Source organism: Etheostoma cragini, chromosome 15 (genome assembly GCF_013103735.1).
Source record: "Etheostoma cragini isolate CJK2018 chromosome 15, CSU_Ecrag_1.0, whole genome shotgun sequence".
Taxonomy (NCBI): Eukaryota; Metazoa; Chordata; class Actinopteri; order Perciformes; family Percidae; genus Etheostoma; species Etheostoma cragini.
Genome location: NC_048421.1, coordinates 11064152 through 11076882, shown reverse-complemented (window position 1 = coordinate 11076882; position 12731 = coordinate 11064152). Strand labels below are relative to the sequence as shown.

General features: G+C 39.1%; 1 protein-coding gene across 3 annotated transcripts in view; it reads left to right on the top strand.

Moving 5' to 3' along the window:
* The window catches only part of tbcd (tubulin folding cofactor D), a 28116-nt gene extending 18807 nt beyond the window's left edge, over positions 1 to 9309 (top strand). The window contains exons 30-41 of one of the 3 annotated variants that reach the window (XM_034895293.1): positions 397 to 480; positions 1071 to 1229; positions 1415 to 1553; positions 4650 to 4771; positions 6264 to 6341; positions 6436 to 6522; positions 6610 to 6697; positions 7520 to 7629; positions 7720 to 7804; positions 7894 to 8085; positions 8182 to 8968; positions 9007 to 9309. In XM_034895293.1, the coding sequence (XP_034751184.1) occupies positions 397 to 480; positions 1071 to 1229; positions 1415 to 1553; positions 4650 to 4771; positions 6264 to 6341; positions 6436 to 6522; positions 6610 to 6697; positions 7520 to 7629; positions 7720 to 7804; positions 7894 to 7917 (976 nt within the window). In that variant the 3' untranslated portion in view covers positions 7918 to 8085; positions 8182 to 8968; positions 9007 to 9309. Of the gene's footprint in view, positions 1 to 396; positions 481 to 1070; positions 1230 to 1414; positions 1554 to 4649; positions 4772 to 6263; positions 6342 to 6435; positions 6523 to 6609; positions 6698 to 7519; positions 7630 to 7719; positions 7805 to 7893; positions 8086 to 8181 lie in introns of all 3 variants that reach the window. The other 2 variants (XM_034895291.1, XM_034895294.1) reach the window with 2 other exon arrangements.
* Positions 9310 to 12731: the final 3422 nt, after the last annotated feature.

The window sequence follows — 12731 nt, the reverse complement described above, 5'->3', positions numbered from 1 at the left end:
TACTTTTTATTTTATTTCCTTCATTCTTTCTCTTAAATTGTTTTTTACCCCTCTTAAAAATGTTTCCTCTTTTTTTTGCACATATACACACACACACACACACACACAGACATATTTTTCATCCCTTTGTGCGTCTGTTTCAGGGTGTGACTTTATAAAGAATGCAGTGATTAACATATCACATAAACATATTGTCCCTTGCAGAGATTGAGCTAATTTGACTATAACACTGCCAAATATGCCAGTGACAAGGACATATAAGCTTCAAATGATGGTCCGCATCCCTGTGCCATCTTGTTTTTTATTCGTATGAGTTCATAAGTTTGTTCTTAAAGATTATTTTGCTTTTTAAGATTGTTGAGATCATGCCATTTACTCTCTCTGTGATGTGCCCAGGGTGAGAGAGGCAGCGATGACTAGTCTGATGGAAGTGACTAAGCTGGTTGCCAGCAATGCTCCGGAGATCCTTTTGCCAGACCTGTGAGTAGCAAATGGAAGACTCTGCATAACACCAACTCATGGCTTTTTTTTTAATTTAAATTTTTTATTAACCTCACCATACATCTAGAGAATCTCCAACCTGTGTTTCACGTCACCAGCAGGTGAACATAAAAAGTTGTAACGTCAGTCAGTCTCAGACTTGATGTGTGTTCTTTGGCTTGAGTCATCTTCGGTGTCACTTCAATGTCTCAAGGTGTGGCCACAATACCTCAGCCTAGGTCTGTTCAACTTGGATCATGCAGGTTTTGTAATTATTATAAAATAACAGGATCAAAATAATTGCATAACTTTGTTTTTTTATTTACTTTTACTGTTGATAGGACACTAGTTGATCATGGTGGAATTCACACCAATTGTTGCCTTTGGGCTTATTTATAGTGTTAGGTTAATTAATTCATGATAATTGTTTGTCACCTAGCTAAAAAAGTTCAGAAGTTTGTATACCAAGTTAACTCAAAATGCCAATTTGGTGATACCTTAGTAAGGTTTTGTGAAGAAACACACAGCATTGATTTCTTATTTATGTAATAAAATCACAATTCTTTTCTCAATTCCTTACTATTCTGCAGAGTGAAGTGCATGATGTGCTGCCTGGCCCAGCAGTCAGCAGAAAAGATTGACCACTACAGAGCCCACGCTGGCAGCGTCTTCTTGCAGCTCCTTCATAGCACAGATCCTGCAGTACCTCACATCCCCCACCAAGAGGAGTTGTTGAGCATATTCCCTGTGTGAGTCTCCCACTGTCCCTCAAATTGCAGCACATCCAGCAGCATTACAAGCTCTAAATGTTGAAGTAATCCAGCTTTTTTTAACAAACTGTTTTATTTGTTTTGGCAAATAAAATATGAAAAGTATGATGTGCCAGGACTTGTGATATTTATTGATCTTTGACTTTAGTTTCTCTTTCTTTCAGTGAGACCACAACCAGTCTTAACTGGAATGCTCCATCCCAAGCTTTCCAGTATATCACCCAGCTGCTTGGACTGCCCCAGTATCAGTACCACACCCTGCTGGGCCTCACTGTGTCTGTGGGAGGGATAACCGAGTCCACAGTAGGTCACCCATGATAGGAGGAGTAGAACATTATCAAATCAGAGCAGTTCAATGTACAGACGGGTAACACATTTTAAAGAAAACAAAAACAAATGCAGACATGCAAGACACTAAATGCTTTGATTGATGCTCAATCTCAACCCATTTGAACACCTATGGGTGATTGGGTGATCTGTTACACAGCACTCTCCACCACCGTCATCAAAACACCAAACGAGGGAACCGGTTTCCCATCCCTCTAGCAGCTTGTACGATCTAGGAGAAGGAGCAGTGAAGCTCTCTTGGCAGGTCATGGTTTCTCCACACCTTACTTATTAAGACACTTAGTGTTGTTTTTTCCTTTAATTTGTCACCCATCTGCATTTTATAAAACTTCACTTTTTGAATGGTCATCTAGTAGAAGTGTAATAATTGTATTAACATTTTAAGGCCATAAACAAGAAGTTCACATTAGAAGAAGAAGAAAATGCTAGTATGAGAACATTGTGAATGATGTTAAGTTAGAATTGTTTTTTATGGCCTTTAAGGTTGTTGTTTCAATGTTTTACTTCTGGTATGAAATAGATCTCCTGGAAATTACACACTATAGTGACATTTAATGGTGAATCATTGCACTTTGCTCATTATCAGGCTGGAATGTTAGTATATACAGCATTGGACCATTTCATTGTAGAAGTTCACTTTTCATCACACAGTAAGGCTTGATACTTTGTCCTTTTTTTGGATGGTTGTAATCCTGCTGCCTGTAATGAGTGGCAAAGTAGGCTCTTGGTTGTTTTATTTAGGATTAATTTAGGCCAACAGGGGGAGCCGTGTGTCTAATGTAGTCTACACATTCCTCTACGCTGTCACTTACTCTCTAGAACACCTGGCCTTGAATTAATTTGTAAAATAATAGATATCATACTGTGTTATTTTGACTTATGTGCTCCCTGTCCCTGCTGGCAATTCTGGGCATCCACTTGAGCTTAAAGCGTTGATCCAGACTTACCCAGAACAAATTGATCTGACGGGTCCCTTGTGGGACTGGCAAGAAGGAATTTCCCATTAGTTGAATCTTTGCAATCCAGCACTATATAACCGCTTCAAAGCTTGTCTGATACTTTCCACTCCTGACCCCTTTCACATTATCACTCAGGAGGCTCAGCAGGGGCCTCATGTTCTCCTCCAGTATGACCTAACCTTTCAAAATCAATCTTTCAAAAGTGGTCCTGCTCACAAAGATTTGGGATGGTTGGGTTATTTTTAACTTTAAGTGTTTGTGGATGTATAAAAGACAAATAGGTTTAAAGCATGTTATAGCAGCAGTGAAGTGAACTCATCTGCCAGTGGGGTCTGTAAACATATTCCCTTAGAGACGATGAGGCTTTCGTCTTTTACCTCCTTCTCTTCCAGCCTCTCTTTGCCGCAGAGACATCCTCTGAGATGGGAAGGACTGATATGTTTGTACAGGATTGCATGCAGGAAACTGAGCCAATACTGCATCAATACATGAGCCAAGATTACCGTTCTCACACCACAGGCATATATCCACACAGGCAGAGAAAGATTGAGCATCCAATAACTTTCCAGGAACTGCCTTGAAGGCCAGCCTCAATGTAGATAGATTATAAGGCCATGCAAAAGTCAAACACCAGAAACTGTCTGAGTCCCAAGACAGAGAAACCTAATTCTGTATTCAGTATTTATGTATAGTTTTTGGTAATAGGAATTCTAAATGTTTAAATAAAATGTAACCATTGAAACACAAACATTAAAAACAAACATTCAATTTGTATGTAGGTGTAGATGAGTAAATCAGTTTCTATCTAATTTTGTTTACCTATAGCACATTGTGCTGCTATGTTTTGTTGCTATGTTGCAAGTATCAAGGTTTGACACTTCCTTTCTTGTAGCCTGATATCATTTTTTTTTTTTTTTTTACTGTTTTTCTTTCCGAGGCTCCTTACTTTCACACTTACTCACTAATAAGCACACAGTCATTTTGTTAATACACTCAGTTTGATATGTTATCGTTATTTATTATTTATATTCGAGCCAAGTTTTCCTTTATTGTCATTTGTGGCATACAATATTTTTTAACATGTCAGTGTTATTGTACAGGAAATCATAAAATGTAAAGAGTGAATTAATGAACCTCTGTACTTTGCAACTAATGTCCTCACATTTTATTTCTTAAAGGAGATCTATTATATACCATTTTCAGGTTCATACTTGTATTTTGTGTTTTTACTAGAACTTGTGCTGTAATGTTTAAAAACACTCTCTCACACCCTCTATTTACCCTCTCTCTGAGATGCCCCTTCCTGATTAAGCCCAATCTGCTCTGATTGGTTGATGTTTCCGCATCTCCGGAGTCTCTGAATCTGTTGCTCTGTACAGTCCGTGAAGACAGACTGCAACAGAGTGTATAGCAGGACTTTGTACCGTAAAAAAGAATCACCAATAAGCTCTTACACAACGGACATGTTTCAGCAGGAACATGATCCAAATTGGGGAGAAATGAATAACATCGGACGTCTAGATTACAGCTATCTATAGCTTTAGCTTGTAGCTACATGTAGTTAGCAGTGGATTGCAACAGAATATAGCAGCACTTTCTACGTCAACGTCAAAATTAACAAAATCTGCAGCCAAGGTTTCCCTGACGTTAGCAAGTAGATACATATAGCAGGGAACGTAATGTAACCACTGCAGTAGTGCCTGCCTGGACAATATGACCATATACAGAAAACCAGCTCGGTATAACATTATACGGAGCCAAGAGTAGAAAAAAACTGTTGAAACCAGAGCATTCAGAACAGTGGGAAATCTGATGTTTTGGCTCACAAGGATTTTTTTTAATACATTTAATTCCTTATTTTAGGCTTTGGCCATGTTTGAATGAACATCCGACATTGTAACATTATAGATATGACAGAAAATACTACATAATAGGTCTCCTTTACATACAGCAATGGTGATCGATAAACAGGCGTAGCTATCACCCAACCTCAAAAGGAGTGGGAGTCTCTGTTGTATTAGTCCACCGTTCCCATCAGGCATTTATTTATCATTTCATTTATTTATTGCTGCTGTCTGCTGTTTTCCTTTAGGTGCATTTTTCTTCTCAGTCGTTGTTTGACTATCTGAGAGGGATCCAGGACAACAATGCTGCTCTGACACAGTTTGGAGATGCGTTGCTGAGTATCTTCAGAGACAATCTCCGCAATGACAGGTACACACACACACAAACACACACACACACACACCTTTATTTTCTTGTCCTTGCTAGATGTACTACTTCAGGCCCTTTCCATTTTAAACTGGAGTGATGTGTCTTTTTAAAAATCAAATAATTTCTGAAAACTGGTCTTCTAATGGTTAATTGTTGCAATATTTCTGTTCTGCTTTTATGATGTGCTTTCCTTAGATATGATTGTTTATTATTACTGCTGATGGAACATTTTTATTTATTTACTTTTCTGTGTTTAAAGGTAATGCTGACAGCTAGTGTTTAAAATAGTTACTGCAGTACAAATTCAAAATACAGGAGAGAGTTGTCTCCCCCACCCCCTCCTCCTCAGACTCGAGGTCCCCTTTGGTTGCCAGGCTGAGACCGCATCATCCACAACAATGTTGCTAGACGCTTGTCTCACATAAATTACTTCACATCACAGCGGAGTAGCTAACGTTGGATGCTGGCTTGACAGTCATAAAAGCCAGTGCTCGCGTGGAGCTGTGTACCCCACTGACAGACACACTTCCTCAGCTTAGACTTACAGTATGAACCACTAAAAATTCCACAACCTCGCCGTCCTCTTCCACCCGACTGAAATACACACTTTATAGGCTTAGAATTATGGCAACAATTGCTAATCACACTGCTAACTCACAGTCCTTTCTTCCCAATTTACAGCCCCCTCTCTTGGCTTAAAACGACTCACCGCTGTCGACTAAACACGCTACACGTTGTAAACAGCCGTAGGCCGCTGGCCTAGTCCTCCGGTAACATTAGCAGCTAGCAGGTTTAGCATGGCGGCGTTAGACAGGACCAGTCTCACTTGTTTTTGCAAGTATGTAAACAACCCAGGTACTATAGCTATATAATTCAATGTGAGTATGCGAATGTTAAAATGACATAACATGCCCGTCCCTAGTAGCCGTGATAAATTAACCTGTAGCTAATGCTTACCTGTTCAGGAGGAAATCAGCCAACTTGGCGTCCTTTTGGGCTCTAAAATGTCTTAATCTTTCAAATACATCTCCAATATTTACCGGGGTTTGTTACTTCTCTGGTCACGCAACTCAGAAACACGCTTTCATGGCTGTACTAACGTTACAGCTGTAGCGTGCTGGTATTACGTTTTTACAGGTTTAACGCTATCTGGCAATCCGTCCTGGCTGTCAAACATACAACATACAGGCCAAAACACAAACAGACATTCCGTCACGGAACGGTGATTACAGAATGTGAAAATACTGGCATTAGCATTGTTGTCAGAAACGATAGTATTTCAAATTTGCATGTTTCCTTAATATCTGATGACGCATTGGGGTCATTTTGGGATTTGATACAGTAAATATATTGCATATTGGACCATTAAAAAGTGCTATATATGTGTAGAGTAATCTTCCAATTCATTTTCTCTATCTATCTATTGCTAGTTTTATCAGTACGTCAAAGGATTCACTCTGAAACATTCTTTTATTTCTATTCCTATTTATAGGGTGTCTATTCCTTTTCTTAAGATGCTCGATCAGATTCTTGCTAACAGCTGCTTTGAAATCTTTACCACACAAGAGAAGTGAGTGTTGCGACAGCTTTGTTAAACAAAAATAGAAAAGGAAAGTCAATGATATGTGTGAGAGTTAAAGATTTTCTGTTTTTATTTTTCTTAGCCATCAGTTCTGTGTAGACCTGTTGGCCCTTTGCAAAGAATGCAAGAAGACTAAAGATATCGCCAAGCTACGCGCCTGTGTAACTGTGTACGTCTCCATCTCATTAACACATTATATACTGGACTGAGGTAGAAAACATCATCCATGTTGACTGTGCTGTTTGGTGTTTCGCAGCTTCTGTGGGTTGATCCAGTTCCAGGGTGAGGTGAGGAAGAACGTTTTGTCCCAGCTGCTGATGCTACTTTGCCATTCCTACCCTGTGGTAAGTTCACAAGACAGGAATACTCATCCAGTCTTAAAAGATGCATGAAACCACTGACAAGCTCTTTTGGCATTTAAAAAAATACATCCACTCTGGTTTATGGTAAAGAATTCAAACTCTCCAAATGCAAGTCAAATTTGTCTTTATCCTGCTAAAATTGCCAGTAACAGTATTGTATTGCATTTGGGTTTTTAGCCACGCTTGCAGTTTAGCTCTAGGTGTGGCAATGTCGGATATTTGGTTGGTTTATCCACCGCTTTGGTCAAAAACCATCGGATCAATTGCACTGACATTCATGTTCCAAATGACTTTGGTGATTCCGTGACTTTTTCATCTAGCGCCACCTTGAAGTTGGCATTTGTGGTTTTATGTGAAAGGGCTCGACAATGGATTGACATGAAATTTGGTTTGGACGATGATGTCCCCCATCAGTATGAATTGTAACAACTTAAGTTAGTCATTTAATATTAGTGATGCCCTGGCATTTTATCTAGCACCACCACCAGGCCAATACTTTATTTCGTCAAGTACTTTGGTTTATGACCAAATAACGACATTCCCATCAGCTTTAGCCATCAGCTGTGCTTTGTGTTTAGTGCTAATTAGCAAATGTTAGCATGTTACTGAGATGGTGAACATGGTAAATATCATAACATCAGCATGTTAGCATTATCATTGTGAGCACTTAAGCATGCTGAAGTTAGCATTTTTGTTCATTACGCTCCCAGCATGGCTGTAGACTCTTAGTCTTGATTGTTTACTTTGCTTTGTGTAACAGCTACAACAGGACAATCATTTATTGTTCCTTTCTTACATCTGTAGATCAGAAAGACAACAGCCAGCCAGATGTACGAGATGCTGCTGACCTACGATGATGTCATAAATCCGGAAATGTTGGATGATGTCATGACCGTGCTAAGTGATACTAATTGGTTAGTGGTCACAATGGATGCAGTTATTAAATATTATTCGGTGTAAAATGCTTTTGTCTTGTATGTGACACATTGTCATGTTTGTTTCAGGGAGAGTGACCTTGCCACAGTACGGACCCACAGGAATCAGCTTTGTGATTGGTTGGGAGTCCCCAGACCACAGGTGGTTACCAAGGTAACCAGGATTTCTGACGGCAGATACAAACGGCATGCATTTTATGTTTTATCACCATGTTGAACTTAACTCTGACCACTGTCTTTCAGCAGAGAAGTGTCCAGGTTTCCTGATCACTTGTGGCTGTGAGCACCAGCTATAGGTGGACAACGTCCTGTAAGAATTTACGATGAACAGAACCATCAAATCAGTCTTTTCCCCGTTTTGCTAATATTACTACAAAATTCTTGTGCACCAAAAAACGTGCAACTAAAGAAAAACAGCACACAGGTGACACACTTTGTTAATGATGTTTTGGCCCTTTGATCCTTGCCTGTTGGTCTAAATTTATTATAAGTGAGTAAGTAAAAATAATAAGTGTGCTGAATTTTTTTTTCTGTTTTGTTATTACAACTTCCAAACCCAAAGCACACCTGTATAAAGCTTTCATTGTAGCTTTCTGTGCATGACACCTTTTTCACATGTCCCATTCAGGTCACAGTCTAGTGAGACTTTGGAAATGGTTTCAATAGAGTTGTTTACTTGTAACCTGTACCTGGAACAACACTAATGGGTGAAACCAAAACTGTAGTTTGCGTAGACTCCAGGGAAATGGTTGCCATTTAGCTGTTCTGGCACAAACTGTGGAATGTCACTGGGGCCCTACTTCCCCTTGGGTCCCATGAAGACCTACTTTTTCTGCATCGGTGGAGGTGCCAGTGACTGCAGGAGTCCCATGCCTGATAGTGGAGCCTCCCTTGTTCCCTGTGAAACAGAGCCTGTTGTCACATTGGTCCAGGCTTTCTCCTTAGAGTCTGATAGTGGCCACATTGTCTCAGCAAGTTTCCCTTTCTCACACTAACAAAGATACAAATGTTGCATTATTTTTGAATTAGGTGGTCACTGATTGTTAATCCTACATTGCAGAAACTCCCCAGGCTAGTAATCACTATATTGCATTAAATCTTTCTGTAATATGATTAATGTAACTAGGTTTATCCCATAGAAACCAGTGTGTATTTGGACTCTCATAAAACTGGGTTGAACATTGTTGCTATGTAAATCCCATTTATTTGGCTTACTGCAGTTCTAGTAATTGTGTGTGTGCTGCCAGCTAACTTGTGCTTTTACTTAAAAATGTTAATCCCCTTTTTTTAAATGTATCACATAATTGGATTACTATCAGTATGAAAAATCTGCACCATAACACAAAAACATGCCAGTATAGAAAAACTGCTCATTTATGTATGTGTCTGATCAATACAATTAAATCTTAACATGATGTTCTTGTATGAACAGAATCAGGAAAAGTGATGCTAACTTTAAGGAAATTTCAATTTAAAGCCACACTTAAATTGAATAGAACTTTGCTTTGTTTTAGCTGTCACCAATACTCCCACAGTATGTTCACACCAGAGCGACGAAGCAAATATTTGTGTAGCTTTAACCGTTTGATTGAAGGATTTGTATCTTTGTGTCTGTGCAATGACTTTGTGTGAAATTGCACCACCGAATTTGGGGGAAAACGGCTGTATGTATACATACAAAACGTTGAACTCTTCTGAGAAACATATATTTTGAGTAAAGAAGATACTAAGACGGTACTAAATAATTAACAAAAAATTGATATATTGGATCAATGGTCACATTGTTATTTGTCTTAATAACTGTGCCTCTGACAAGTGACCATGCCCAATAACAAGGCCACATTCACTCTTACCCTCCTTGGGTGTTGTTAAATTTGTCTGAATGGTCCCAATATTGCTGCGGCCCATAATTCGACTTTAATTAATTCCCAGCCAGATAGAAATTCCTGGAGTTTCTAATGAAAGAAATTATGTGTTTCTCTCAGGACGGATTGATGGTAAAGTGAGCAGCTTTGCTACAGTGCTTGGGGTAGAGTGGAATGCTAATAATTTTAAAAGGCTTACAGTTTGCTGGCAGTAGCCATGGCAATTCCTCAAATACAATGGTGGCCTTTTAGAGTAGTGGGGAAGGGAGGGGGCAGCTCCCTCATTGACTTAAGTTGGTGTGATATAAGGAAAGACTTCTTTCCACTTTCCACTGTTCTGGTTATTATAAGATTAAAGTGCCAATATTATGAAAAAAACACTTTCTGGGATTTTGGGTGTTATTTTGTGTCTTCGGTGCTTCCACAAGCATACAAACTTGGGAAAAAACTATCCATGCTGTTTTGAGTGAGATACGGGTTTCTGAATGTCCAATGCCTTCAGTCTCCGGGTGAGCTGTTAAAAATCTGCAGGGCTTTCTACATCACTAAATGTAGCACATTCTAGCGCTAGCATGCTAGCTTGTTCTTAGTGGCAAAACTGCCAAACACACACTAATTCACCATAAACTACAAAAGAACTACTTCCATGTCCCTGTTCTGCAGGTATTACACATGTCTGCCATCATTTAGAGGAAGGCGCCCAGCTAATCCTGCCTTGTACTGACCAAAGTTGGAGAAAGAGTTATCTAGCTGATGCGATCTTACCTAGCTGCTGCACGTGTGTGACCCCCAACAAAGATGGTATAGAAGTGAGTTGTCTTGCTCTGTAGCTAAAACAGAGGCCTAAACACACAGGGTGAAAACAGGATCTGCAGCAATGTGCATTGCAACCAAAATATGTTTTCTTTTTAAATGAAACCATGTAAACTTATTCTGATACAACCTCAAAATACAATTTTGAACCTGAAAATGAGCATAATATGGGCGCTTTAGAATAAGTACTTGGAATGACAAAAAGTGGTAATAGTGCATCTCTCGTTGGTACTCATATTGTCAGCTGGGTACATCATCACTCTCAGATCATTGCAACATTTCCCAAATAAACAGCAGATTATACCCTCTCAGAGCTCATGATTTTGTTAATGGTTCGTAATTGTTTTGTTCACCAGAGGTCAATGTGGGTGATTGTGCAGTTGCCAAATAAATAAAGTTAGTCTCTGTTAGAAGACTTGTTACTGTTATTGCCCAGAGAAAAACTGTGTTTCTAATTTCCCTCATGATCTACTGATTGTTATCAACATCACAGAAGCAAATTATAATTACTTCCCCTTTCACAATCAATGTATCAACTGTTCTGGACACAGAGACAAATATTACACTAGTTGCCCTCTAGATAACCTTTTGTTTATCCAATCATTTTCTCTCCATCAAATAGTTTTCTGGGTTAAAGGAAGTGAGTGTATGCTACACACTGGGCAATTACAGGAAGAAAATCTTAAATATTCACTGTTTTTAAAACAAATGAACTTCTGTGAGATGGCAGCACCGCTGTATTTAGATGATATGCATAAAGTGCAATCTACTATCATGGTACATGCAGTTTTATAACTTGATTGCAATAAAATATTTGATGATTCTCTGTACATAATGTCTGGTGCAGCAACGGTTTAATCTGGGGGTTGTTGGGAGAAATTTGGATTTTTTTACAGTTGGAAACTGACTTTAAACAATCATATTTAAGTTGTTCCTGATAACAGTTAAGATTTACTTCTTATTTACACCTATTTATGGTTAAACTTGACTTGTATTAAGCTCCAGTTCTATGCACTGAAGCTTTTATCGTAATTTCGGAGTGGTGTAGCCCTGAGATGGAGCTGTTGTCTGCTGAGAAAGTTTATTATTCCCATGTGTTACTCCTGCTGGGACTTCCTGTGTATGGCCTCAACACCTGGTGTGGGAGCAACAACCCTCCTCCAGCTTGTTAGCCCGGTTCATTAGTGGAGCTCAGGCCTTAATTGCCCTTAATGTATGAAGCGGGGGTACTGTGGACCAGCTGTTACAATGAGGTTGGCTTTGAGCTCAGGACCTCTTACAGCCCTCTAAACTAAGTTTAAACAAATCATTATGAAGTGCTTTTTAGGTTGACTTATGCTTCTAAGTGATAGGTTTTATTTTTCTATATCAAGTTTGCAATTGGACAAGGGAACTCTAGACAGAAAAGTCGCTGTGTGTGTTAAGTGGAGGCTGCATCATACTTGTATGAAATGTTCATACAAAGACAGCAGCGGACACCTCTTGTGCTCAGACTTGTTTTCCTCCACAAACAAATGGTCATAAGTCTGAAGTATCTTATCTCTTTACATATCAACTCAAGCTCTCAAAGCAAAGCTTGTGCTGAAAATGAGGTGGAAAAGAAAATCAACATACACATGTGCTTGTCATGGAATCTGGACTTTAAAGAAAACTTTAGAATATTGCAGAAACAGGTTCTAGTATAAATGACTGAATATGATAATTATATGACTGATAGAAATAGCAGAGATATGATAATTACATGATTGATAGAAATAGCAGAAATGCTATAATTATGAATATGACAGCTGATGCGGTCTCCCTCCAGGAAACCACAGTCTTTATAAGTTTCCAAAAAGCCATAATCAGCAGCACACCAGGCATGCGCTCTCAGCCTAGCAAATTGCCATGTTGCTTGGAATTATAGTCATTTGGAAATGGAGGCAGCTGGGTAAGTTTTAGAGTGTGGGTTAATTGCTAAGCCTAAGTCCTTTTACAGACCACAGGTAATGGGCAGTGTGCTCTTATATCAGCAGCACACATAGATTTTTATAAATAATTTGGCTAATTGAATAGAAATATTCAGCTGTTGACCATTGCTATTTTTCTTCATTCCCTATTGGTTTAGAAGGTCACTTGTCTGTAGGAAGTGTACCTAAATATATTTGGCAAGCCTGAAAATGTAGACAATGTTCAGACCTGATACACAGTTCTTTTTTTGCTTGTGTTTTCTGAGGACTGGCCTTGTTGGAGCGTATTACCTCCAATTAGCCTTCATCCTTATTGCTGTTGTCCCGCAGGAGTCTGTCAGCCATTATCACCTCCAACACCTCCCAGGTTCCACATGCATCATTCATTTCCCATTTACAATATGTTTAATATGTGTGTATACAATGTCTGTCTGGCAATTAACAGTGAGGGACA